Here is a 25,560-nt window from a genome sequence, read left to right as displayed (position 1 = left end):
GAAATGTGCCTGTGAAATAAAAAGAACCAAGCAATGTGCACTTATAATGTACTTGCTCAGTGTTCTGCAAACCAGAAGGTATAAAAGCCTGAAAGCACATACCACCAGGCTCAAGGACCACTTCTATCCTGCTGTTATAAGACTATTGAATGGTTCCCTAGTATGATAACATGGACTCTTGACCTCTCAATCTACCTTGTCATGGCCTTGTACATTATTGTCTGTTTGCACTGCACTTTCTCTGTAAATGTAACACTTTATTCTGCATTCCATTAGCATTTTCCCTTGTACTACCTCAATGCACTGATATAATGAAATGATGATCTGTATGGATGGCATGCAAAATAAAGCTTTTCACTGTACCTTGGTACATGTGACAATAATAAACCAATTTACCAATTTCTCTGTAGGGAACCATCTGTCCGTTTTGTCCTCCATTTTGATTCAAATTTACACCAATGTAACGACCTATTCTCATATCCTTGGTTTACTTTCTCATTTAAACATTTACCTAGGTTTCTATTGTACACTTAACCAAAAATGCTGATTTTTTTTGTGTGGACTTTTACTTTATCTGAAATAAACCTGTTTATACCTTCAGTGTAGCTTTTCCAGTGTTACATAATTCCAGCATTTAGAGTTTGTTCCTGCTGAACATGTTAAAGCAGGAACATTATCAGTCATGATGGAAAATTTTTTAATTGGTAAACAAAATTCTTGCTTATCCTTTAATTATAACATTCATCCTTATCTGAAAATTGTTTCTCATTTCTCCCACCCAGAAGCTCAAAATGAGGTCTGCCATCCACTGTGTTCTGATCATGGCTGTTGGGGCCCTGGACCCTTGCAGTGCTTTTCTTGTCGTTATTACATTCGTGAAAGAATGTGTGTTGAAAAGTGCAACATTTTTGAAGGGTAAATATTGTAGAATACTTGTTTCTATGTTTAATGCAATCTTGGTACTTGAAAAGATGCTTTACCTTTGGATAATTGAGCTGATTGCTTCCAGTAATCAATGACAAATCCAATGTAACCTGCCAAATTTGTGATCTGCGAAGTATTGCCTGAGCAGTTGGTGGAAGCAGATTCAAGAATAACTTTTGAAATGGAATGAGATATCTTCTGTGTTTAAAAGATCCCACTGCACTATCCTTAAAGAACAAAACATAGAACTTCGCCTGTTTTCATAACCAAGACTTCTCCCTCCTGTTGACTGACTGCTGAAAGGCCAAATGACCTGTATCCTTGCTGGATATTCTGTATAAAGTCAGTAAAGATTAATTTCCATTTTCTAGCAATTAAAAATAGCTGGATGGAATGAGGATAGATGTTATTGCAATTGGTTCTACTTCAAGTGGATACAACATTTTGAAAAGTGTCATCAATGCATGGGTGTGTCTTCTAACCCTTTCTACACTTTCAGCTGGTGCAGATCCCGCTGGCAGCTGTGCTGTTACATTAGCTAAGAAAGTACAATAAGCAGATAATTCTATCATTTTTCTTAATATAAATATAATTGTAACATAAATAACACAGACATGATAATTTACTGCAAAAACTGATCAACTAATTTAGTTAAACAGCTTTGAATGAAGAACCAATTATACTTAACATTATCATTTACTTGGAGCTGATACCACTACTGGATGATACATTTACTTTTATTGGTCAGTTTTTTTAATAACGTACTCCCTTCTAGAGTCTGCTAGTCATCTAATTCAGGGAAGTGGATTGCCTTGATGTAAAACAAGTGACTGTTGTACAGTAAAACCTTGTTAGGTACTATTCCTGCAATGGAGTCAGTCTGTTTACAGCAAAAGTCAACTGTTTTTTTAGCAGTAAATATTTGATAAAGTAAAAAAAAAACAAGAAATCCATGTGGCTTAAATGTAAGCTGATACTTTTCCATTGCATTCAATTATGCAGAGAAGGTGCTTTGAAGAAAAAGCTGCCTTAACCTCTGATTCCCGAAACTCTGATGATTCAACAAACTATTTAGTGGAAAGAAAAAAATCTTAGATTAATATTGAGATAAGTAACCTACATTGAGAGTGTTTTGAGTTTTCTTTTTCTACTTGCAAAAATATCAAACTAGACCAATAATATTTTCCCCACTTTGAACTAGCAGCTAATTTGTTCCATTGGTAAACTATAGTCTGGAAATCTGGGTACTGATTACTAAAATCTGACAATAAATATATTTTTCAGAAGTCCTTCATAATTAATGTCCTAATGGGAAATCAAAAATAGTTAATTCAGTAAGTCAGATTGTTATTTTTATCATTTATTTTTCTTTCTATTTGCAATCTTGGGTTCAGTAGCCAGGGGTATGTTGGGTTGGGGTTATGAAACTCATTTGGTGGTGGTTAGGTCTCAGATCAAATGCCGCAGCTCCCAGGAGGATTCATTGGAAAAACCATAATGAATTTTGCTGCGCCACCTTCCCCGCAAATGATTAATATTGAATAGATGAGCTGTAAGATGGGCTTCCTGGAGTTTTCTTGCCAATTGAGTTGGTCCAACACTTTTCAATGACTTGCTTAAAGAGAAGGTGCACTACTTGTGTGTCAGAGCAAAGAACAGTATGTAAAATAAATCAAGAATCTACAAAATAGACTCTAACTCATTTACTTTTCTGTCACGGGTTAACATGTGAAAGTTTTCTCAAATGAAGAACAACTTTGCCCCAAAGTAGTTAAGGATCCTAACTATTCTATTAAGCAGCCACCCATTAATTACAAGTGGGGGCACAGAATGACTGAAGTCAGGAGGCAAGGTTCAGATCCACCTGAAAATCAAATCATTTGAAAGAAAGCAACAGGAAATGGATGGGGTAATATACTTTCTTTTTGGGTTCTTCCACTCCATTTCACCCAAAAGGCATTTAATAATTCAAAGAGTTTATCAGTGCTGTTTATTGCAATGACGTATATTGTTGGTAAAACCTTTGATTCGGGTGCTATTATTTTTTGGTGTCAATCGGTGCTGTTGGGACGATCATGCTCCCTTGCTTTCTATCCTGTGAATTAGTTACTTAAGCTTTCTGAGGTTAAATCTTTAGGTGCAGTGACACAGAGGACTATTTTACTTGGATAAAGTACATCACCAACATTGTCTGATCAGTTTGAGGTTTATCCACAATCTCAGCCTAAAGTGAGCAAGAACTTTGCCTTGCTTTACATTTAACTAATGCTATAATTTTTAATGCTTTATTAGTAATATAAAGTACAAGTTTAAGCACAAATATAGTCCTGCTTAATGTGGGATTTTAACATTTCAAATGTTTGGTTTTCAATTTGTTCAGAAACCATATTTTCTTTATTTTTTTTGTACAGGAAAGTGAGGGAGTATATGGAAGGATCCCGATGTTTACTATGTGATGCGGAATGTAAACCACAGAATGGGTCTGAAACCTGCAATGGGCCTGTAAGTCAAAATTAGATAACAGAACATTCATATGTACAAAGAAAAGGAGCAAAACGATTGCTATTATGAAAAGTTAAAACGGTGAACATTTCAGCAATGAAGATCACTGGAAAAGTTGTGTTTTTATTTCAAGACAAAGAATATTTGATGGCAATTAGCTATAAAGATGGTGTGAGAATAAGGAATTATCATCAAGCAGAGTGTATTCGTTTGTAAAGGCTTTCCATATGTATTAGTTGTAGAGTAGCAAGCCAGCACGTTGTAATGAAATATCAGCCTGTGATATTGTGGAAACGAGTTCGCTTTTCACTGCAATCAGGAACAGTAGCTTGGGAGGAGGTTGCCTGTCCTCTGGAGAATTAATATTATTGTTAAATCAGTGTGTTGAGTAGCTTCAGTGGAAGCCCAGGAGCATTTTGGCCATGCTGATTGATTAATGAGATTGGTGAAAGAGTAAAAAATAAATAGGGGATGGGGAGAGAAAGCAATTGCTCATGCCCAGTTACTTTACACTCCTGATCTAGGATGCCTGAATATTGTCTAATTCCCTATAACATCAGATAAATTCCACGTCCTCATGAGGTATACGAGATAACACAAGGAATTTGGTGTCTTTTGCTTCAGTTATGAACCTCAGGAAAAGCCAGTAGGATCCAATTTCTCCTACTTGTTTATTTTAAAAATTCCTCAACCCTCTGTTCCAAATATCACGGTTTTCCAGTTGATTTCACAACTACAGCAAACTGTTTGTTTCATTCAACCCAATTCTTTCCTAACTTTAAACACTTTTATCATGTCATCCCATAATGTGTATTGCTCAATTACAAAAAGCTCAGTTCTTCTTGTACATAGTCATATAAGTATTTTCCCTATTTGAGGCCACATCTTGGTGAATAAGCAGTTTACCCTTGCTAGGACCCAATATACTTCCATTACTAAGCACACAATTCAACCCCCAAATGTACTTATCATTATCTTTAGCTTCAAATCAATTCCTCATGATGTTTCCTAAAATTAGGCATAGATTCTTATGGTCAAGTTTAAGATGCCTACTTTAATGTTCTCTGAATTTGTACTCCCTTTACTCTACCAAGGCATTTTCCATTCAGAGCAGAATTATTCCTTTTTATTAGATCCATTACCTAAATTTATCACCTAAGTTTTGCTGTCAACAATGAACCATTAGTGCTCACTGATAACACAGGGAAATCATGCCCACAGAGCTCTGGCAATATAAAAACCTTTCACTATCAGCTCAGGACATCTCCAGCATACAATAAATGTTATGTCTTAAAATACAGTGACATAATGAGGTAGCCAATCACACTGAAGAATTCTCACAGAGCAAACTTGGAAGTAAAAAGGATAAGCATTTTAAGTTCTTTACAGAAAGCAGAATCGATTGGATTGTACACATTAGGTAAATGTAGAGGCTAAATGACCATAAATTTTATAAGTAACTTTTATTATTTTAAGTAGTTTTTGATATATTGATCTGAGGTAATGAGTCCACAAATATAAACTGTTTTTATATCGGATCAGAGAGGTCATTAAGTAAGAATTATGGTATTGTAAGGCACTAAAATCTTGCTTGCATTTTATGTTGCATATCTATCTATTTGCAAGGTTTCTATCAGCATGCATAGTTCATAAATAGCTGATATCTTATGCATTTCACAGATTTCTGTAGATTAGAAGGCTGAAAACGGCACAACCGTGTGGGGGACCAGGGAACAGCAATCTCTCGTTTTCTACACTTAACTGCGTATTGCAGAAATTCTTGTCAGATTCACTTCATTGTAGCAGTACATGTTGATAGCCTCATCGTTATTCTCAACATGTACACTGACCCACTGGCCTCTCACTTACTGGCAGTGAATATGATTTTCTACCTTGGACCCATTTTACCATTACTTCATGATTTACTTAAGTCTTTTTTGAGGGGAAAATATGAATAGTCAGATCTTCCATTGGCTATGAGCTGCCTGAGCTTTCCAGTTGCCTGACTTTTCTATGAAGCTTAAAATGTCTGTCTCACTATACTTCCAATTACCTAATATCCCACAGTGCAATGCATTGTTAAATTATGTTTGAGAATGCTCCTGTGAAACACCTTGCTGTTTTAACATTTTAAAAGCTCTCTATGAATATAGTGTGTCATTGCTTGATGTGACTACACTGGCAATAGAAATGGAAAATACTATCCCTGGAAAGAATTAACACAATGTTTTGAGATTCTTGTTTACAGTATTTGAGATTATTATGAAACAAGATGCCTGTAGTGGAGTTAAATTTATTGAAACTAGAAATATTAAGGAACTAATGAATAGTTACTGGACGGTGGTTGCCATATCTGAGGGGCATGTTAATTTTCTTCAGGAGAGAGGGTTATCAGAGAAAGCATACTCAAAGCTACCATGTAACAAATTCTATTTTCATGTCATGTGTCTCTGCTGGACATGGTTCACTGCAGCTGTGTTCAATCATGTTAGGAAACCAATTTCTGGAAAGAATTCTGAGGTTGTTTTCTTCAGTACCACAGCTTGATTAACAGCTTAATAACCATGGTTATCTTGGCTAAGATTTGGCAATTATGTTGAAGACGGTTTAGATTGTTGCCTTTTGTAACTTGTTGGTGGTTCCAAACATAAGATTTTTGTTATTTGTTGTTAGGATGTGGGTCGTTTTGTATTATTTCTGTGCTTCAGTCTTTAATTTTTTCGTCTGTCTGTTAAGTGAATGGCAACACCAAATCAAAAAATGAGATGTTTTTTAAAAAATAAATGTGTGAACTATTCGGCCAAATTTGATTATATCCTTTTCAACAGAAAATCAATTCAGGTGGGAGTATGAGGTTTTAGTTCTTGGCAATCTACCTGGACCTTGGAGAAATAAAGGTTATTGAATAATATTGAGCAAAATTATAACAATTCTTTATGTTAAGTATGTGCTGGATAATTCAGTGTTTCAGCTTCAGAGATTTAATGCTGTATAGCACAAAATTAAATCTTGATTTGTAATGAGGAAGGTAGTATTTGCTATTTTATAGCTCACAGTTAATCTGTTAGATAGTTCAATCTAATTTGTCTTTTATTGGTTATCCTTGGATCATTTGGGCATTGATAGATTGCTTTTACCCCCTGCTGTGCTTGAGTTAATTTATTCATTTCATTACCCAGGGCAACAGAAACTGTAGTGAATGTGCTAATTTTAAAGATGGCCAACACTGTGTGAAAAACTGTCCCTCTGGAATCGCTGGAGAAAATAATACCCTCATCTGGAAGTACCCCGATGAGAATAAGCTTTGTCAGCCATGTCACTCAAATTGCACTCAAGGGTGAGTAACGATCAGCTCTATATAATAGTATAAAGAATGTTGTATAAATTCCTTTATGTAATGTATATGAAACAATATCTAGAGCCATTGTCTCCACAGTTCACTGCTCTGGATGTCTCATCATAACCTGTAAAAAGTTGTGGCTCACTGCATCAAAGTGCATATAACTCTATTCCCCAGCCAGGTGGAAAGGTGACAAAATTTTTAATGGGAGCAGACCTGGTCCATCATCGAGTATTTGGCAGAATCCTCTAACCTATCCAAAAAACAAATTTTTGTGTTAACTATATGAAGTTACTGCATTTGGTCAATTAATTCATTCCAGCTATCATTTTTTCTGAAAAATGTATCAAGTGACAGACTAGTTTTTCCACACACAGAAAGACTTTTTTTTTCACATTTTGTACTCATTGCAAAAGCTTTGCTATGACACATCTCGGATATGGATTCCACAATGAGCGGGATGAATCAATCGCCTTTCCTGATTCTTGGGATCTTATGTAACCTTATTAGAAAAATAATCTCACTGGACTTTGATCTTACTCATCATGCCAAAGATAAAGGGAATCAAATGTTATAAATTGTAGTGTGATGTGATGTTTTCCACTAATTGGATCTTTTATTTCTATTGCATCGTAGGTGTAAGGGACCAAAGCTTGAAGATTGTGATCATTATGTTGGGTAAAGTTGTCCAACTAATATACTGTTTCATTTATATTGTCTAAATTTCCTGATCATTCCTAATGATAAGTAATATTTAACAAATTAATATAAAGTATATTTGGCCTCCATTTATATTTGTCACTTCCTTGTATTAAAAGTTCTATAACCAATCAAATAAATGACCAACAAACAAAAAGTGCTGTAAAGAGTAATTTGAGCTATCTCTCTAAGGGGAGGTGGTGGGAAGAGGGAAATGTGGACACCTGTAGAAATTCAGGTCTATTTTTTAAAATTGTAATAATATGACCCTTCCCCCTCCTTCTCCCCCACATAACCACTTTGACAAGAACATCCAGTGCACTTCCAGATTTTCAGGCAAACTTAAGGATATTATTTTGGTAAATACAATATGATTGCCGTGTGTGCACGTATGTCTATGTGTATGTATAGATGGGGGCTGAGTCCTTTAAAGTGTTGAAAAGTTCAATTTCCATGTCCTCAAAAGAAAATGATCAAAATGCACTCCGTTACAGTTGATACAAATGAAGTAGCATAATAATGATGGACTAGAGAACTTCGAATCTTTGTTCGAAATAAAAAAAAGCTGCAGATGCTGGAGATCTGCAGTCTTTATTTTCAAGGGAAAAATCAAGTTTTATGTAACACCCTTTCATGCCTCTTAACTAGTTGGTGCAATGATCATAACTAGACCATCACACATTGATGAAGCTATATTGTCTTGTCTGAATGTGCATATAAAAATGGAGGTTTCTGTGTCATCAGGAGTGTGTGTGGATCATGCCCTTGAGATGAAAGGCCTTTTCTCCCCTGTGGCAGGCAAAATCAGTACTTCTCTGTTTGACTTCTACGTCTGATTTCTTGCTCCACAGCAAGTATCAGCATGTTAAATGGAGAAAGGAGTGACGTAAATAAATTCTTTGACTGGAGACGCACCAAAGCTGTGTGTCCATAATTTAGAGCAAATGCAGCAACAAGCCATTGGCCAGGCAGCATCTGTAGAGAAAAGCAGGCAATCAATGTTGACCGCCTGCTTTTCTCCACGGATGCTGCCTGGCTTGCTGAGTTCCTCCAGCATCATCGTGTTTTTCATCTGGATTTCAGCATCTGCAGTGCCTTGCTTCTCTAGCAAAGCATTGGGTCTGTCAGAGCACAATAGATCAGGACCATGGAGAAATTAATAAATTGTTAGAGCGCTGGGCATAAGAACAATGTAAGGTTTATTATTGGGGATAAAGCTCCTGACAATGGGGCAAAACCTGGCAGCTCATAATTGGGTGGGAGGTAGGGGAGATGGGGGTTTGCTGAATTCAGACAGTAGGGTGCCAGGTGGTAAAGGGGGCAAGCACCCAACAAAGGGAAAACAAAGTAGCTGCCAGAGTTGATAGAAATGCATGCTAAGGTGCCTCTTCCTTGACTGTTCACCTGCCATTTAAATGCTGAACCTTTGCAGTAGTTCTTCCCTTAACAATGGGAAGATGGAATATTGAAGATTATTGATAGTTTTCGGGGAAGGGGTGGAGGGAATCAACCAGCCGTTCATGAACTTCTGGTAACCACTCCCCCTCTCTCCCTTTTCTCCTTTCTCTCTCCTCCTGATCCACCTGGCCCCCATCGCCCTATCTCTTTCCCTTCCCCCCACCCTCTCCATCTGCCCATCACCCCCACACTCCTCCCACTGGTTCCCCTCCCCACCTCCCTCCCTTTATTCCAAGCTCCGCCTGCCTCCCCTATCAGAATCCATCATCTTCAGCCCTTTGTCACTTCCACTATCACCTCCCAGCTTCTGACATCATTCCCACTTTCCCTCTCTCCCTCACCTGGATCCACCAATCACCTGCCAGCACTTGCTCCACCTCTTGCCCCCACCCTTTTATACTGGCCATCTCCCCTTTTTCCAGTCCTGATGAAGGGTCTTAACCCGAAATGTCGACTGTCCACTTCCCTCCATGGATGCTGCTTGACTCACTGAATTCCTCCAGTGCTTGGTGTGTTGTAGCCATTCATGAATGTCTATTTCTGAATGCATTTATTAATGAATGGGTCCAGACAACTGATCAGCTTGTGGTTATTCACAGTAGGAAATTAATTCATGTTGATTCCAGAAAGATTCAGAGTTTTCACATGAATAAAGCCATCAGCAAATTGAACCATCGTCAAAGACTTTAGTTAATTTTCATTTAATTAAAAATTTAAGACCATGTACATGATACAAGATTGTGAAAGTTGAAGCATACTACCACACAGACTGCAGTAAATGCCCATCCAGCAACATAATTTTTTTTTAAATAGGGTTATTAAAATGTGTTGCATTATTTTCTCAATTAAATTATTTGTGTTTGAAGCATGGAACTCCCAAGATAGAGGATTCCGATGGCATTCGAGCTGAATGCTTCTCACAGAGGTTTTCCTTCTTCTCCAGTTCCCACATTCCCTCCATTGCTGCAGGAGTTGTTGGAGGCCTCCTTGGTTTAGTCATGGTGGCTTTGTTGGTTGGAGTATTCCTGCGGAGAAGGCACGTCAGAAAGAAACGGACTTTGCGACGCTTGCTGCAGGAACGGGAGGTAACCATGTAGAAGAATATGTTAGTTTTTCCTTAAAGTGAAAAACAAAAACCGGTGGTTCTCCTCAGATGTTTGGAAGTAAAAACTTGTTTTAAGTTTCATCCTAGAACAATCAGACAGATCTCATATAAAATTGGAATGGTGAGAGTTCCTTTGGAACAATCTGCTGGTGCTCCATGATTTAGGTGAGGAAGATGGATTCAATAGGTATAAGAACTGAAGGGAAATAAACACCTCTCTCCACCTGAGGATCTGAATTTATGAATCTTTGATCATCAAAACAAACTTTATTTTTATTTCCTCTCCTCACAAGATTGGCTTTCAGGGTCTTTACAGGAGTTTGGTGCAGGGTATTCACCCAGAGAGCAAACTACACCTTGGCAAGTTGTGAAATTTTAATTTGACATGGTAAAAAGCTTTTTTTTTGTTTTTGCAAAAGCCCATTGCTGCCTTTTCCAAATAGATAACAGACAATTGGATTCATTTGTATTAACAGCAAACTACTTTTCTCGCTACTTGTGATTATTCTGAGAGAGAAAAAAACATGCTGATTTGGAAATGGTGTGGTTTAGGGATGTTGAAATGTCTTGCATGCAGATTGACTAAAATGTCACAGCCTGACTGTTACTTGATGGAATTTCGAACCCTATTTCATAACCAGTTAAGAAGAATACCTAATACATTATCTACAAGAAAACTTGAGAGAGCAGTGCATTCTTCACAATCTATACAGCAGATTCTATACTTAGCTGTCAGAGCCTTTATCTCCCCCACCACCACTACGGGCTGTAAATAAATTGAATAGGTGGCATTATATTAAAGGAATATGTGGTTTTGTTCTTCTCGCAGCTGGTTCAGCCACTAACACCCAGTGGAGCTGCTCCAAATCAAGCCCTTCTGAGGATCCTTAAAGAGACAGAATTCAAGAAAATCAAAGTGCTTGGCTCTGGAGCATTTGGCACTGTGTACAAGGTAATCTGTCTCTTTGGCACAGTACACCATTAGAAGAATTTTTGTTGGTCGTTGAACTCCAACATTGTGTCTGCTATAAAGCATTGTTAACTTTTACTGCAGTTGGAGAAGCAGAGTAATTGAACATGTGTTATTAATCTTCATAACAGGCTGACCTGGCAGGAAGTTAATTCCAGTTAGACCACCCATATCAAGCAGTTGCATACTATCTGACATAATAAAGCAGAACTAAAGAGTTTCACTTGGGGCAGTGGTGATAGAAGGGTTGTGTTAATTGAAAACATGATTGAAAAGTTTAAGGAGGTACTTATAAGCAAAGGGTGAAGTAGCAAGGTGAGATTTAGTGAGAGAGTTTGACAATGGCAAGATTGAAAGTTCTGCTACCAAATGAACTGAATGGAGAAAAAGATAGTTGCAAGAGGGCACAACTGGAGGGCTGTAATGGATATACAGCTGGGATTTAGGACCAAGGAGATTATAGTGATGGAGTGGGACATGATTAGGCCAGCATTTGTAAAATAGAACAAGGAATTATGATTTGCCCTTTTAGAAATCGGTGCTGGTCAGCATGGAAAGAGATGGCAGTATAGTAATCGAGCAGCAAATTTTGACATGTTGGAGGAGGTTGGGGGGACAGAAGCAGGATATCCAGGAACTTGAGTCCCGCAGGGTAACATCAAAGACCTTTAACTAAGGCAACTTCTTCTGTGGATGCAAGGGAAACTGGATCATAATTTAGAGGAGGACATTTAGAGGTTGAGCACAGAGCCAGATGACAGGAATCAAAAGCAAAATACACTGAATATTGAAAACCTGAAATACAAACAGAGAATGCTGGAAATACTCTATACATCTGTGGGAGAGAAACAAACTAGGGGCCAGATCTTGCAAACTACCAGTGTTCTGCTGTTTAAAAGGGTATAACGACCAGATTTTCATTCATAGTCAATCAGACACTCAAGTCTGTGATTTACTGAGAAACTCAGAAGGCCAATTCTATGTGCCACCATTATAGCGGGGAATTGCCCCCACCCCCCGGATCCTGAATGAAGTCTGACCTGACACAAGAACTGACACCCAGCTAACTTCAATGTGGGTTGTAGACAAAGATTTATGGGACAAAAGAGAGAGAGTAGACTTATTCTTTTAACTTACTTTATCATAGCATTCATATAGCACAGAAACAGGCCCTTCAGCCCACTGAGTCCACATTGCTTTACTTTAGTGTTTTTAATTATTTATATTGTTATAATTTTATTTTTGATTAACCTTTGTTTATTTTTTTAATTTTAATAGTTTTTGAATGCCTCTAAATGTCTAAAGAGATGTTTCAAAAACTGCTAATAAGTATTAGCAGCATTCAACAGCTAGATAAGTCTCACCACCCCCCTCAGCCCCCAGATTTACCAGCTGTCGAAAGCTGTTTGGAAATTTTTTGGGGGGGGGGGCACAAATCTTCCACACTTCACCCTCAAAGGCAAGCTCCCAAGAATTCACCCGCAGCCTCCAGAATGCAGAAAGCAATGAATTGGCCATCTACATTATAGCCAAGGAAGTAGGGGCCTTGGGGGCAATTCTGGGTAAAGCGACCAAGTCAATGAGTTTTTGCTCATTGTTTCAGATTGGTCACTTTCAGGGCAACATTCTGGTGAAAGATCATTGACCTGAAACGTTAACTGTTTCTCTTTCAACAGATGCTACCTGACCCGCTTAGTATTTCCAGCATTTTTGTTAGTACTTTAGACGGTGGACACATTTTATGACCCTTGAGAGGAAACATTGTTTTAGAGACTTTAGGAGGGAAGTGATATGGAGGAAAACCGTCCCTCCACAAAGCAACACACAAAATCCTGGAGGATCTCAGTGGGTCAGGCAGCATCTATGGAGGGAGTCAAGGGGTCTCATGTTGCATTTTGTGTGTTGCTCCAGATTCCCAGCATCTGCCGTCTCTCTTGTGCCTCTGCAAAGCAAATCATTTACAATAAGAATGTTGTAGAGGGCAGAGTGTGTATCATTCCGAGGTCGGGTAAGAAGAGGGCTGGGGGAGGAGGGGGTAGAACTCATTCTTCTGGCACTAATGAAGGATGGGTGGAACGAAAATAGCTACTTTATTAAGGATCAAGATTGGGGTAAAACAAAGATCAGAAGAAGAGAATAGAGAGGAGGTGGAATGGAAATGGTTAAGGCATAGAAAACTGATCCAGAATATTTAAAGTAATTACAAGAACTAAAGGCAAAGAAACACACCTTCAAACTGATGAAAGGAAATAATAGGACTGATAGCAGGATGTTCTTTGCATTCTTTGATGAAGTAATGAGACAAAATTCCTGGAGTCTCTCAAAAATATTTGGATGCTGTAGCAAGGTTGTGGGAAGGCCCTTGGGATGCATCAGATTGGATGTCTTCAGATGATCTCCTTTACAATTCACTATGATGTAACCGGATTTCAGAATTTTCTTCAAATCCCACCATTAGCTTGTAAAACAATGCCTCAGGGCTATTAAGACATGATTTGATTGAGTGGAGAAGCTAGTGATACATTTACAGGGACAACTTACCAGATTAATTTCTTGACATGTATCATTTTTTGTTGGAATGAATACAGAGGTCAGTGAGCCCTGCAAGATGTTCAGTCCATTTATTTTTACTGATGAAAGATCCTTTGAGGTCTGCTGACCTCTGGTGCCTGAATTCCTATTAGATATTGCTGCATGGTGAAGTTCCTTTAGCACTCTGACCATCATTGTTTACATCTTTTAACAATGTCAAATGGATTTAATTTTCTAAATTTCACTCTTATTTTGTCTACTTCATCAGTTATTTCAGAAAAGGAAATGAATCTAAATGAATGGATATTTTAACAGTTGAAAGGCATGTTAGAAATAGGAACAGGAGTAAGACATTTGGTGCCTGAAGCCTACTCCACCTTTCAGTAATACCATGGCTGACAATAGGACCAATTACCATTTTCCTGCCCTACCCCCATCTCTCTTGATCCCTTAATTATCCAGAAATCTTCAACATCTGTTTTGAATGAACTCAACAACTAAGCCTGTTTAGTCCTCTAAATCTATGTGACCAATAAAAGCAAACTTGTTTTAATTTTGTGAGTTCAGTGCATATTTGACAAATTCAATCATAATGTCAGAATGAGTTGTGAGATATTTTGCTTTAATTTAAATGTAATTATCTCTACAGGGCTTGTGGAATCCAGAAGGGGAAAATGTCAAAATCCCTGTTGCTATCAAAGTGTTGAGAGAAGCAACCTCACCGAAAGCTAATAAAGAAATCCTTGATGTAAGCTGAGATTGTGATTGTTTGTATGACTGGAAGTGATCAGAATATGCTATATTTTAACAGTGAGGTTTGTTAATTCCCTTGGAATCAATATGAAATGGACAATAGAAATTCGCTACTACCAATTAAGTGCAAGCTGTTTAAATTAGTCCTCCCTCCACACAACACACCACATTATAAAAGCCCAATTATGTGCCTATCTGTTCCATTCTTTTGCATGCCCATTTGGTGTTTTTTCTCCATTTGCTATTATTTTTCAGGTCTGAAACATGCCCTTACCAATTTAATTATAAGGTCTTAACTACAGTTCCCATTCCAAATAAGTTTGACTGAAGTGTTGATTTCAGATAACCTTGAGATCAGTACACTTCAAAATAGGCAGGTATTCACTGGTAAATCCTGCAGTTGGTTTTGCTCCTTTGAATGTGTTATTTATCTTCCCCTTTTATACAAATATACAGATGAAACTAGTTGTTTCCTCCAACAGTTTCTCACAATATAGTTTTATTTTTGCTGGACTAAACAACATTTTAATACATGCTCTGTAGATTCATAAACGGCAGCAGATCCAATCAAAGACTGAATAATAACGAAAGATTTTGATTGCACAAATTTTAAAGATGACAGACCCAAAGCAGACCAGTGCCCTGCCAGACCACAATTCCCAGTAGACCAGGATGTCGTTGCGCCCCTAATCCCTCCCAGACCAGTGGACCCCATTGGAACCCCTCCCCACCAGGCCTGTGTCCATCAAACACTGAATTTTTCCAGTGACCAACCCAATCCCACTGGTGTTCACTCCCCACCCCCACTCCATACACTACCATGAAGCATGGCAATGAAGGCCTCCTACTTTGCCAATGACCAGTGACTGCACTTTGCCGCAAAGACTGTTTGGTTGTGGGAGAAGGGAGAGAACTGCTGTTTGGAGAATGAAAGAGGAGATGTGGTGAGAAGGTGAGAAAGTGAGAAGGGGTCATTAAGAAGAGAGCCAGCAGCAAATCTGGTGAAAATCTCACTTCCCTTTCTCTTCCCTCCCCCAGTCTCTCTCTCTCTCTCTCATTCACTTCCAACTCATCCATCACAAGTAGGGCAATAGGGATATAGGAATGCACAAGGATCCAGAATTTTAGCAATACAAGGGTGTGAGATAATAGGACTGTATGAGGTTGTAGAGACATGGAAGCCTACAAAGGGATTGGAACACAATGAAAGTTTAAATTATTAAATGTTATTAAGGTAATTCATTTTCCATTATGCCATTCAAATATATTGGTATTATTGCTTAACAGTGATACAAATCACCATTTTTTTTTGGGTTACACAATTAATCATGATGCTTTTTTAATCACATAACAACACAAATAAAAATGTCACACGTAGTTGTTTGCTGCTGTAAGTGTACATTTCTGAAAGATTGGGTTTTCCTTCATAATTCTTTTTGGCTTCACCCATGAACATCGGTTACATTTCTTGTGATGCTAGACAGGGCTTTTGCAGTGATGTGTTATCTGTATTTTATGATGACATAAAGCAAGTACTTAATAGATTCATTGTTGATCAGCTATCAACCAGAAGAGAGACTTTCCACACTACTTGATCAGCACAGACCTGAACCATGAGGATGAACTTGCGGAGTGATACTGGTTAACTCTGGGACAGCATTTGTTCTACAGTTCTTGAGCACCTACAGGCATTTTCTTTGTTAGCCACTGATGAAGGGGTGAGCAGCATTTCAGTGGGAGAGGTGAAAAGACAGGGGCTCCTTAAATTATGTTGTGATGTTACGTGACTTTTCAACTTTTACTATGCCATGTTTTTGTGCTATTGTTATATTTCAATTTTTTTTTGATTCACAGCTAAATTTCCCAAAGTTTTGCCAATGACCAGTTATAATTATGTATAATTATGGCTTAAAAAAGATGTGGACTTACTGAGTTGCAGAGGCCAGTGAGAACCATGTTCCTACATGGCCTCGTACATGAAATTATAATTCTATTACTGCTTGAGATCAGTGCTGACATCTTAAAAAGTACAAGGATTTCTGCTCTGCTAGAGGTATATGTTGCAAGATCACTAGCCAACAGAAGGAGCAATTTATCTGAGACGACTAGTCCAAGGCTCAGTACAGTTATTAATATTAATTTCAATGTAAAGAAGTACATTATCATGAGACAGAACCGTTCTAATAATTTTCATATTCCTGACAATGGCTTTTCCAAAAATTCATTACCACAGATCAAATCCCAGGAGAGCATCTGGGAATGCCTGGCGTAATTCAGCAAGGTCATTGTGCACTTGTAAGAGATTGCAGGATAAGCAAAAATGAACAGAGAATGATGGCCTGAAAGCAGTGTTTGAGGAGGCTCTCAGAAAAAACACAAAAGATTAATTGAAGGTGGTAATTGGAGTTTAATGGCACATTAATCAAAGTTTATGCACTTGAAATAGTTTAGAAAATCTATTAATTTGAAGAAAGCGCAAAGTATTTAACTTTTTCTTAACAAATTGTAGTAAAGTGGTGCACTTGTTAGGAAAGAGGCTGAGTTAATATTTTAGTTCCTTGTCCATATTTTTTTACAATGCAGTTAGATGAATTTCATGCAGATATTTCAATTATTTAGTGAGCAACCTTCCATGCAATGAAGAATCCACCCTGAAAAGAGTAGTCACAGTCTATAACTCCTTGCTGAATGATATGTGAACCTTAAGGTTATTTTTGTATGGATGGTATCACAGTTCAGTCAAACCCTGTCTTTATGGATGTTGACCAGGAACAGAAACTCCACTCGCATTGTTTTGCTCAATACATAAGTACTGAAGCTATAGCTGAAAACTCCCAATATCCCATATTTGCATTTATTGCCTTTAATGCTCTATAGCCTAAGATGTTTTACGTCAAACTAATCTGATATCAAGCCACGCATGCTAACATTAGCCAGTTGAGATCACAAAGAGCTAGGCTTTAAGGAGAATTTTGAATGAGAGAGTGAGAGGAGCATTGAGGTTTGGGAGGGAATTCCACAGCTTTAGTTGAAAGATAAAAGCTGAAAACAGTGATGGAATGATTAAAATTGGGATCCACAAGAAGGCAGAACTGGAGGTCTGTGGATTTCTCAGAGAATGGTGTTGTTGGCGGAGGTTACAGAGAGAGGAAAGTGGGAGCCTGTGCAAGATTTTAAAAACCAGGATGTGAATTTTAAAATTAAGATATTACTGAATCTGGAGCCAACACACAGAGGTAGCCGGTGGGCAAGACTTAAGGCAAATTATTTTAAGGGCCAGCCTTCCATCTTCCACCCCATATAAACCTGGAGCTCTTAAAAAGCAGAGTTTTGAATGAGTTCAAGCTTCTGGAGAGTGGAAGATGGTAGAGAGGGCCAATGTGCATTAAAATTACCAGATTTTAAGGATTTCAGCAGCAGATATGCAGAGGAATAGGAAAAGTCAGGTAATGCTACAAAGCGATTGGAAGCAATCTTATTAATGGTGCAGGTATGTAGTTGGAAACTCATCTCAGTCTCAGATGCAGTGCCCAAGTTGTGAGTGATGTTGTCCAATTTCTAGGAAGAAGGTGGAATTAGTGACTAGAGACTATGTGATGAGGACCAAATACAATGTCTTCAGTCATTCCAGTATTTGGTCAGAGAAAGTTTCCAGGATAGGATGTCTGAGAGGCAGCCTGGCAATTCAGAGGCAGTTGTAAGGATTAATGGAGATATTGGAAAGTTAAGACCAGTGTGCTACATACATTTGGAACATGATGCAATTTTGAGTGACTTTGTTTAAGTCACAATATGTAGGTGATAAATTTGACACAGATATGTTTAAAAGGAACCTTGTGTATCCATTTAACCTTCTGAGCACTGTGAGCACCAGATCGTATTCGAGTGTTTAATGGATTAGATTTGCTTAACTATTTGTCTATGTCTACAGAAGACCAAGGTATCATTCTACACATGCTTTCTCTTTGCAGGAAGCATATGTGATGGCAAGTGTTGACCATCCCCATGTTTGCCGGTTACTAGGAATCTGTCTCACTTCGACTGTGCAACTTGTCACACAGCTGATGCCCTACGGCTGTCTGTTGGACTACATACGGGAAAACAAAGAAAATATTGGTTCCCAATATCTTCTCAACTGGTGTGTGCAGATAGCAAAGGTACGTATACAGACTGATTGCTGGCAACAATACAGTATTTAATGAAATGTTTATGAACAAACCTGCTCAAGCCAGTTGTGACACTGGAGAGGAATTTTATAATCTCATTCAAGGGATTTTGCAAAGTGTTTATCCTAATTGTGTGGTCCACAATTTTAAAGTCACTAAAAAATTAGATGAATAGAAATTAATTGGGTAGGTTAATGCACTGCCCTGGTGTGTCTTTAATTCCCACATTTGTTTACAGAAAGGCCTTGAACTAGGACAAGAATTTGAAAAGTGTAGGGGAGAAAATGGAGTAAATCAATAGCAATGATTGACTGAAGACGAGCATTGAAAGTAAATGGTTGTGTAGCTTTGAAGTCTTGGAAAGAAGTAGGTCAGATTGTGATGAGTAGTGATTTAATTTAAATAAACCCATGAACTGAAGCACTGATGAACAAAGGAAGTTATTAGCATGAGCATTGATTTTATTGTAACTTATCTGGAAGTGCGTGGTGTCGAACCCTGTCAGTAGCACAGGGGAAGTGCAGGACAGCGATGATTTGTCTAGGGAACGGGTAACTAATCAGCAGTCAGGAAGAGAACTGGTCATAGAAACCATTTAACTTCAGTCTGGTTTAGTTCACCCAGTTGACCACCATGCAGGGGACAGAAATAATGCAGCAGCCTTTGAAAAGTCTTTGAAAATGTCTCTCATCCAAAAGCCTTGTTGGTTGTAAGGCTAGATAAGATTTTCTGCTCTTATTTCAGATTTCCAGCTTCTGCAGTACTTTTTTTTATCCTTGTCTACCAATCCCTTTGAAATAAAGGCCAGTGTACCATTTGTCTTCCTAATATACATTCGAGCATAATTAGATTGCTGTAGGCATCCACTTGACCCCCCCCCCCACCCCCACCAGTATTCCAGCATTAAATAAGATAATGCCTAGGGTGATTTTAATCTCAATTCCGCATCCCCGTCTACCAATGGTAACCTTTCAGCCTTTTGCTTTTACTTATCCAGAATCCACCTAACTCTGCCTTTACTCTGGTGGAAGAGAATTCCAACAACTCTCAACCCTCAGAAAAAAATTTGCCTCATCTTCGTCTTAAATGGCCAATCCTTTAATTTTAAAGTGACCCCTCGATTAAGATTCTCCCACAAGAGAAACAACTTCTCCACATCCATCCTGTCAGAACATTTCAGAAACTTGTACATTTCAAACAAGTCCTTCTCTTTCTTCTAAACTACAGCAGATGCAAACCTGGTCTGTCCAATCTTTTCTCATAAAACAACCCATCCATTACTTGTATCAGTCTAGTAAATCTTCTCTGAACTCATACCAATGCATTAACTTCCTTTTGTAAATAAGGAGACTAATACTGAGCTAAGTACTCCTGATGTGGTGTCAACAATGTCCAATGTAACTGAAGCATACCTCTCTATATTTGTATTTTATTTCCTTAGCTATAGCACTCAATTACTTTTCCTAATTACTCGCTGCTTACAAGTCTTTTGTGAATCATGCACTAGGACCCCTAGATTCCTCTGCATCTCAGAGTTCTGCATTCTCTCACCATTTAGATGATACATTTTTCTGTCAAAATGGACAATTCCACATTTTCTGCTGTCATGCTTCATTTGCCAGATCTTTGTCCACTCATTTAACATGTCGATATCTCTCTGTGCCCTCATTATGTCCTCCTTACAACTTAATTTGCTTGCACATTAATTCTTCCAGGTTTTGTGACAAGGGATCCAAACCTGTTTAATGACTGGCATTCAATTGTTTCTTACAGTTTAAAAATTATTCTCTTTTTCTATTCTTCCCACCTGAATGAATAGTCCATCTGCTGCCTTCTTACATACTCACTTAACCTGCTGGACTCTTTCTATCCACCTCCTGGCTTACTTTTCCACTAACTTTGAATCTTTAACATATCTAAATATGTTGCTCTTAGTTCCTTCATCTGTTGTTACTATGGACCGTAAGTAGCTGTGGCTTCAGCGCTGACCTTTTTACCCTTCAAATAACTGACTGCCAACCTGAAAGTAATCCACTTATTCCCACTCTTTGCTTTATGTTTGCATTAATCCTTCATTTCTTGTAATATATTAATGTCATGCATCCTTTCATTAACAAACTATTGTGTGGCATTCTTTTTAGGGAAAAAAAACAGATATTCCACTGATTTCCTCAAATCCACCCTATTGACAAGATACTCAAATAAACTTATCAAACACGATTTCCCTTTCATAAAATAGTATTGATCCTGCTTAATCTCATTGTGATATTCTATGTTTCCTATTCATTTATAATCTACTGTAGAAGTTCCTGGCAATGGATATCAGACTAATTAGATGGCCGTTCCTTATTTTTCTCATTCCCTCCCTTTTTTTTGGAATAGTAGTGTTACTTTTGCTATTTTCCAATCTGCTGGTAAATGTGGGGGAGTTGAAAAGACTGCATACATCATTTCTATAGCAACCTTTGCTTGGACCATAGAATGTAGGCATCAAGTCCAGGGGATTTGTTGGCTTTAAGCAGACACTGGGTGGTTAAGTCATACATGTCATTGTCTAATGCTTGCTTATAGACCTGAGCAGAAGGGCCATTGGAATAGACCAAGGATAATGTTGTCCTCTTAAATAAAGAAGGTGTCCAGCACAAGGAGATGTAAATGAGTAAAATATTAGTTAAAAAATGTACAGGAGAAATCAATAGGACTAAGAGCAAAAATGGAGAATAATTTACATTATCAAATACTTCTTGCTGTTCGGAGTCAATTGAAGTAACTCTGAAGTTGATTTATGAAATGCAACAGCACAAAAATGGTGTATCTTCTTCACGCACAGGGAATGAGCTATTTGGAGGAGCGCCGGTTAGTACACCGAGACTTGGCAGCTCGAAACGTTCTGGTAAAGACACCCCAGCACATAAAGATTACAGACTTTGGACTTGCCAGACTTCTGGATGTGGATGAAAAAGAATACCATGAGGATGGTGGCAAAGTAAGAGCTTGGTTCTCTATGTAACAAGCTCGAATGGAGCACAGGTGTCATGATAAATTATTGATGATTACTGATACCATGTATTTCGCTGTAATCAGATACAGCCATAATGCACGTTGGTAGTGGAATCATTTAGAATTAGTAGGTGACTATTAACCATCTGCATCTGACTCAAAGCCTTGGGATGGAGCAGGAATTCTTGGTAAAGGAACAGAACAGGTAGCAGAATTCTGGTTGCATTTCAATAGTACAGATTACAGGAAGTGTAAAAGTGGGTGGATTTTATTGCACTGTTGATCAGAAGTCTCATATCATTATCTCTTTAATAAATCAAACAAAGAACTGCAGTCAATTTAATATTGATGTAAGCAGCTTTTCGGTATTGCATTTTTAACGGTTAAACACAATTAATCTTGCAAGCAAGGTATCTGACTTGGATCCTTGAAGACAACATTGCACTGAAGCTCAATAGATATGTACATTTAATAGAATATTCTGTATGCTTGAACTAACGTAAGTTAATTCTGATATTAACTGATTACCTCAGCCTTGTTAAATGTATAGTAACTTGTGAACAAGTTGAACTGATGTTTTTTAGTATCTGGAAGCAAGATATTTTGTACTTTAATCATTTAAATTAATGAGGCCAACTTTGCATGTGAGCACATGGGTGATATATTATGTGAGTGAGTGAAAGAGAGAAGTCAAACAGATCAGTAACCGGCAAGCAGGAGTTCAAATCTCCATCTCTGTCCATGGCTTCTCATGTTAGTACTCCATATGTAATTCACCAATTAACATTAAAAGAATTTTACATTTGCATAATGCTCTAGAAATCTATTGATAAGTTGCAAAGAACTTTAAGAAAATATGGTCATTTGGTCTTTCAACCCCTCAAGCCCCTGTAATTTACATTATAGTTGATCTGTACCTCAATTCCATTTACCCACCTTGAATTCATTCCCCTTTGTACCCCTGTGTATCAAAATCTCCCATCTCAGTCTTGAAATTTTTTATTGATTCTACCTCAACAAAATTTTGAGGAGTGTGTTCCAAATTTTCACTACTCTTCATGTAATAAAAAATGTTCCTAACGTCATGACAAGACTAGCTCTATTTGTTAATAGATGTGCTCATTCATTCTGGATTCCCTTGACAAATGAAGTAGTTTCTCTCCATGTAAACTACCTAATCTTTTAACTATAGGCTGGTGAGCCCTAAGTAAGTGGTAGGGTAATTATTGGAGAAAGTCCTAAGGAACAAGATTTCTGTACGTTTGGAAAGACAGGGGCTGACTCAGGATTATCAGCATGGTTTTGTGTGTGGAGAAATCCTGTCTCACTAATTTATTTAAGTTTTTTGAGGAGATAACCAAGGGCATTGATGAAGGCAAGTGGTAGACATTGTCTGTAAGGACTTCAGTGAGGCATTTGCAGGATCCTGCATGGAAGCTGGTCCAAAAGGTTAAGGGCTACTGGGTCGAAGCTGAGTTGGCTCATTGGATCTATAATTGGCTTGGTGATAGGAAACAGATGGTGGTGGTGGAAGAATGCTTCACAAATTTTAGTATGTGACCAGTTATGCACTGCAGGGATCAGCTTTGGCACCTTTATTGTCCTAAAGACTTGGATATGAATGTAGGTGATAGGATTCATTAGTTTGTAGTTAACACAAAAATTAATGTGGCGAGGGAGGTAGTCTAAGACTACAGCAGGATATGCATCAGATGAAAAGTTGGGCAGAGCATTGGTAGATGAAATTTAATCCTGATAATTGTGAGGTGATGCACTTTAGGAGGTCAAGTAGGGGTAGGACATGTACAGTAAATGGTAGGGCACTAAACAATGTTGATGAACAGAGAGACCTTGGAGCTCCCTGAAAATGGCAATGCAGGTAGATAGGGTTGTGAAGAAGGCATATGGCATGCTTGCCTTCATAGGTCAGTGCAAAGAATATAAAAGTTAGTATGTTATATTGCAACTTTAAAAAACACAAGTTGACCACACTTGGAGTATTGTGTGCAGTTCTGGTCACCACACTGTGGGAAGGTGGTGGTTGAGCTGGAGAGAGTGTAGTGGGGATTCACCAGGATGATGCCTGGATTGGAGGACTTTACTTATGGGGAGAGATTGGATTGGCTGGGTTTGTTTTCCCTGGAGCAAAGAAGGCTGAGGGGTGACCTGATAGAGGTATATAAAGGTAGGAAAGATAGTCAAAATCTTTTTCCCATGCATATCAAAAATAACAGGGTATAGGTTTAAAGTGAGATGAAGGAGCATTAAAAGCTATCTGAGGGGAAAAGTGTTTTTTTTTTACTCAGAATGGTTGATATCTGGAACTCGCTGCCAGAGAAGATGATGGAATCAGATAGAATCATTACATTTAAGAGACATTTAGACAGTCACTTAAATAGGCAAGGCATAGAAGGATATGGGCCTAATGCAGGCACATAGGATTAGTGTAGACGAGCAAAAAGGTTGGCATGGACATGGCAGGCCAAAGGGACCCTTTCAGTGCTGGACAATTCTGACTCTATACTCGCAAGCCAATCTTTTCTTTTGTTGTAAAATATCAACTGTTTTTCTCTTTCCTGCAGTTACCCATCAAATGGATGGCATTGGAATCGATCCTTCATAGGACATTTACCCATCAGAGTGACATCTGGAGTTATGGTAAGTCATTGTATTTCCCGTTACTGTGAGAAGTATTCCATCAGTATTCTGACACATTCCCCCTCCACCCACTGCCCCCTGTTCCGCAGCTTCTTACAACCATGACCACCCCCGTCCACCCCTTAACCACATCTGTGACTTGCAATCTCAGTTACTCCACTCACTTCATATTAGTAGAACAGGTAGAGGATCGTCCTTTGTGTGCAAGGTCTGTTGGCTGGCACCTGACACCTATCGTTTTGTGCAGTAAAATTTTGTAGTGACATGAGCCTTCACTTTGGCCACCACATTGCTAGAAATACCAGAGAGCCGACAGTCTAGTGAGAATGAGGAATTGAAGGAAGTAAGTATTAGTGGGGGGAAAAGTACTAGAGAAGTTGGTGAGACTAAAAGCCAGTAAATCCCAAGGACCCAATGACCTACATCCTTGAAGGAGGTGGCTATAGCAAACATGGAGACACAAGAGACTGCAGATGCTATGATCTGGAGCAAAAAAACAACCTGCTGGAGTAACTCAGCAGGTCAGGCAGGGATGGTCAAAATTTCGGGTTGAGATTCTGTATCAGGACCCTGCAATAGAGAACATTTTGGTTTTTGTCTGGAATTATCCCTGAGGATTAGAGCGGAGCTCCACTATTTATGAAAGGGGGGAGAGAAAACACAGGGAACTGCTGACCTGTTGGTCTCATGTCAGGAGCAGGGAAAATTTTGGAATTAATTTGAAGGATGTAATAACAGACCACCTTGAAAATAACCATAGGATTAAACACTGTCATCATGGATTTACAAAAGAAAAATGATGTTTGACCAATCCACTGAAGTCCTTTGAGGATATGACTGGCAGAATAGATAAGAGAAAATTTTATGTTCCTTATGTTCTCCTGTAGAGGAGAAGAAGGATAGGAATTCTTTTGATTTTTTTGGAATGTCCTGGGAAACCTTTTTCCCTCAATCACCATCGCCAAAGCACATTACCTGATTATTTATTTCATGTGCAATGGCTGTTGCATTCCCTCTATTACAAGTGCCTCAAGGTAATCAAGAAATCTTAAAGTTGTTGATGGAAAATTGATGAGTCTATCTCCTTTTAAAAAAAAGTACAGTGGAAGGATTGACCAGGATGGAAGCAGGTAATTGTTTTGATAAAGGATGATGGCAAATAGTAATTTGGCTAGCTATAGCAATGTTATAGTTAATGGAGGTGAAACTTTAAAATATAGTTGTAAAATTACTTGAAAACAGAAGGACGTGAGGCTGGAGGTGGGTGTGGGCTTTGCAAATGTGAATGGTGAGCTTTAGAATGTGATTGGAAATTACTTGACCTTAAAATTATTAACCCCTGTTCTAAATTCCTTATATGTATGAAATTAAACATGTATTAAGACATGGACAAGTTATTATGCATACCATAAAGCTCTCCTCATTTCCAAATTTAGTTACTAATTCTTTGTTC

General features: G+C 38.2%; 1 protein-coding gene across 1 annotated transcript in view; it reads left to right on the top strand.

Moving 5' to 3' along the window:
- The window catches only part of LOC127570235 (epidermal growth factor receptor-like), a 214,400-nt gene that overhangs the window by 177,537 nt on the left and 11,303 nt on the right, over positions 1 to 25,560 (top strand). Inside the window, 10 exon segments of the mRNA XM_052015548.1 lie at positions 783 to 915; positions 3,336 to 3,426; positions 6,606 to 6,763; positions 7,403 to 7,444; positions 9,867 to 10,008; positions 10,858 to 10,980; positions 14,180 to 14,278; positions 18,255 to 18,440; positions 21,280 to 21,435; positions 24,032 to 24,107. Coding sequence (XP_051871508.1) covers positions 783 to 915; positions 3,336 to 3,426; positions 6,606 to 6,763; positions 7,403 to 7,444; positions 9,867 to 10,008; positions 10,858 to 10,980; positions 14,180 to 14,278; positions 18,255 to 18,440; positions 21,280 to 21,435; positions 24,032 to 24,107 — 1,206 coding nt within the window.

This window comes from Pristis pectinata, chromosome 5, assembly GCF_009764475.1.
Source record: "Pristis pectinata isolate sPriPec2 chromosome 5, sPriPec2.1.pri, whole genome shotgun sequence".
Taxonomy (NCBI): Eukaryota; Metazoa; Chordata; class Chondrichthyes; order Rhinopristiformes; family Pristidae; genus Pristis; species Pristis pectinata.
The sequence above is the reverse complement of the archived record's forward strand: the minus strand, read 5'-3'. Positions and strand labels throughout refer to the sequence as shown.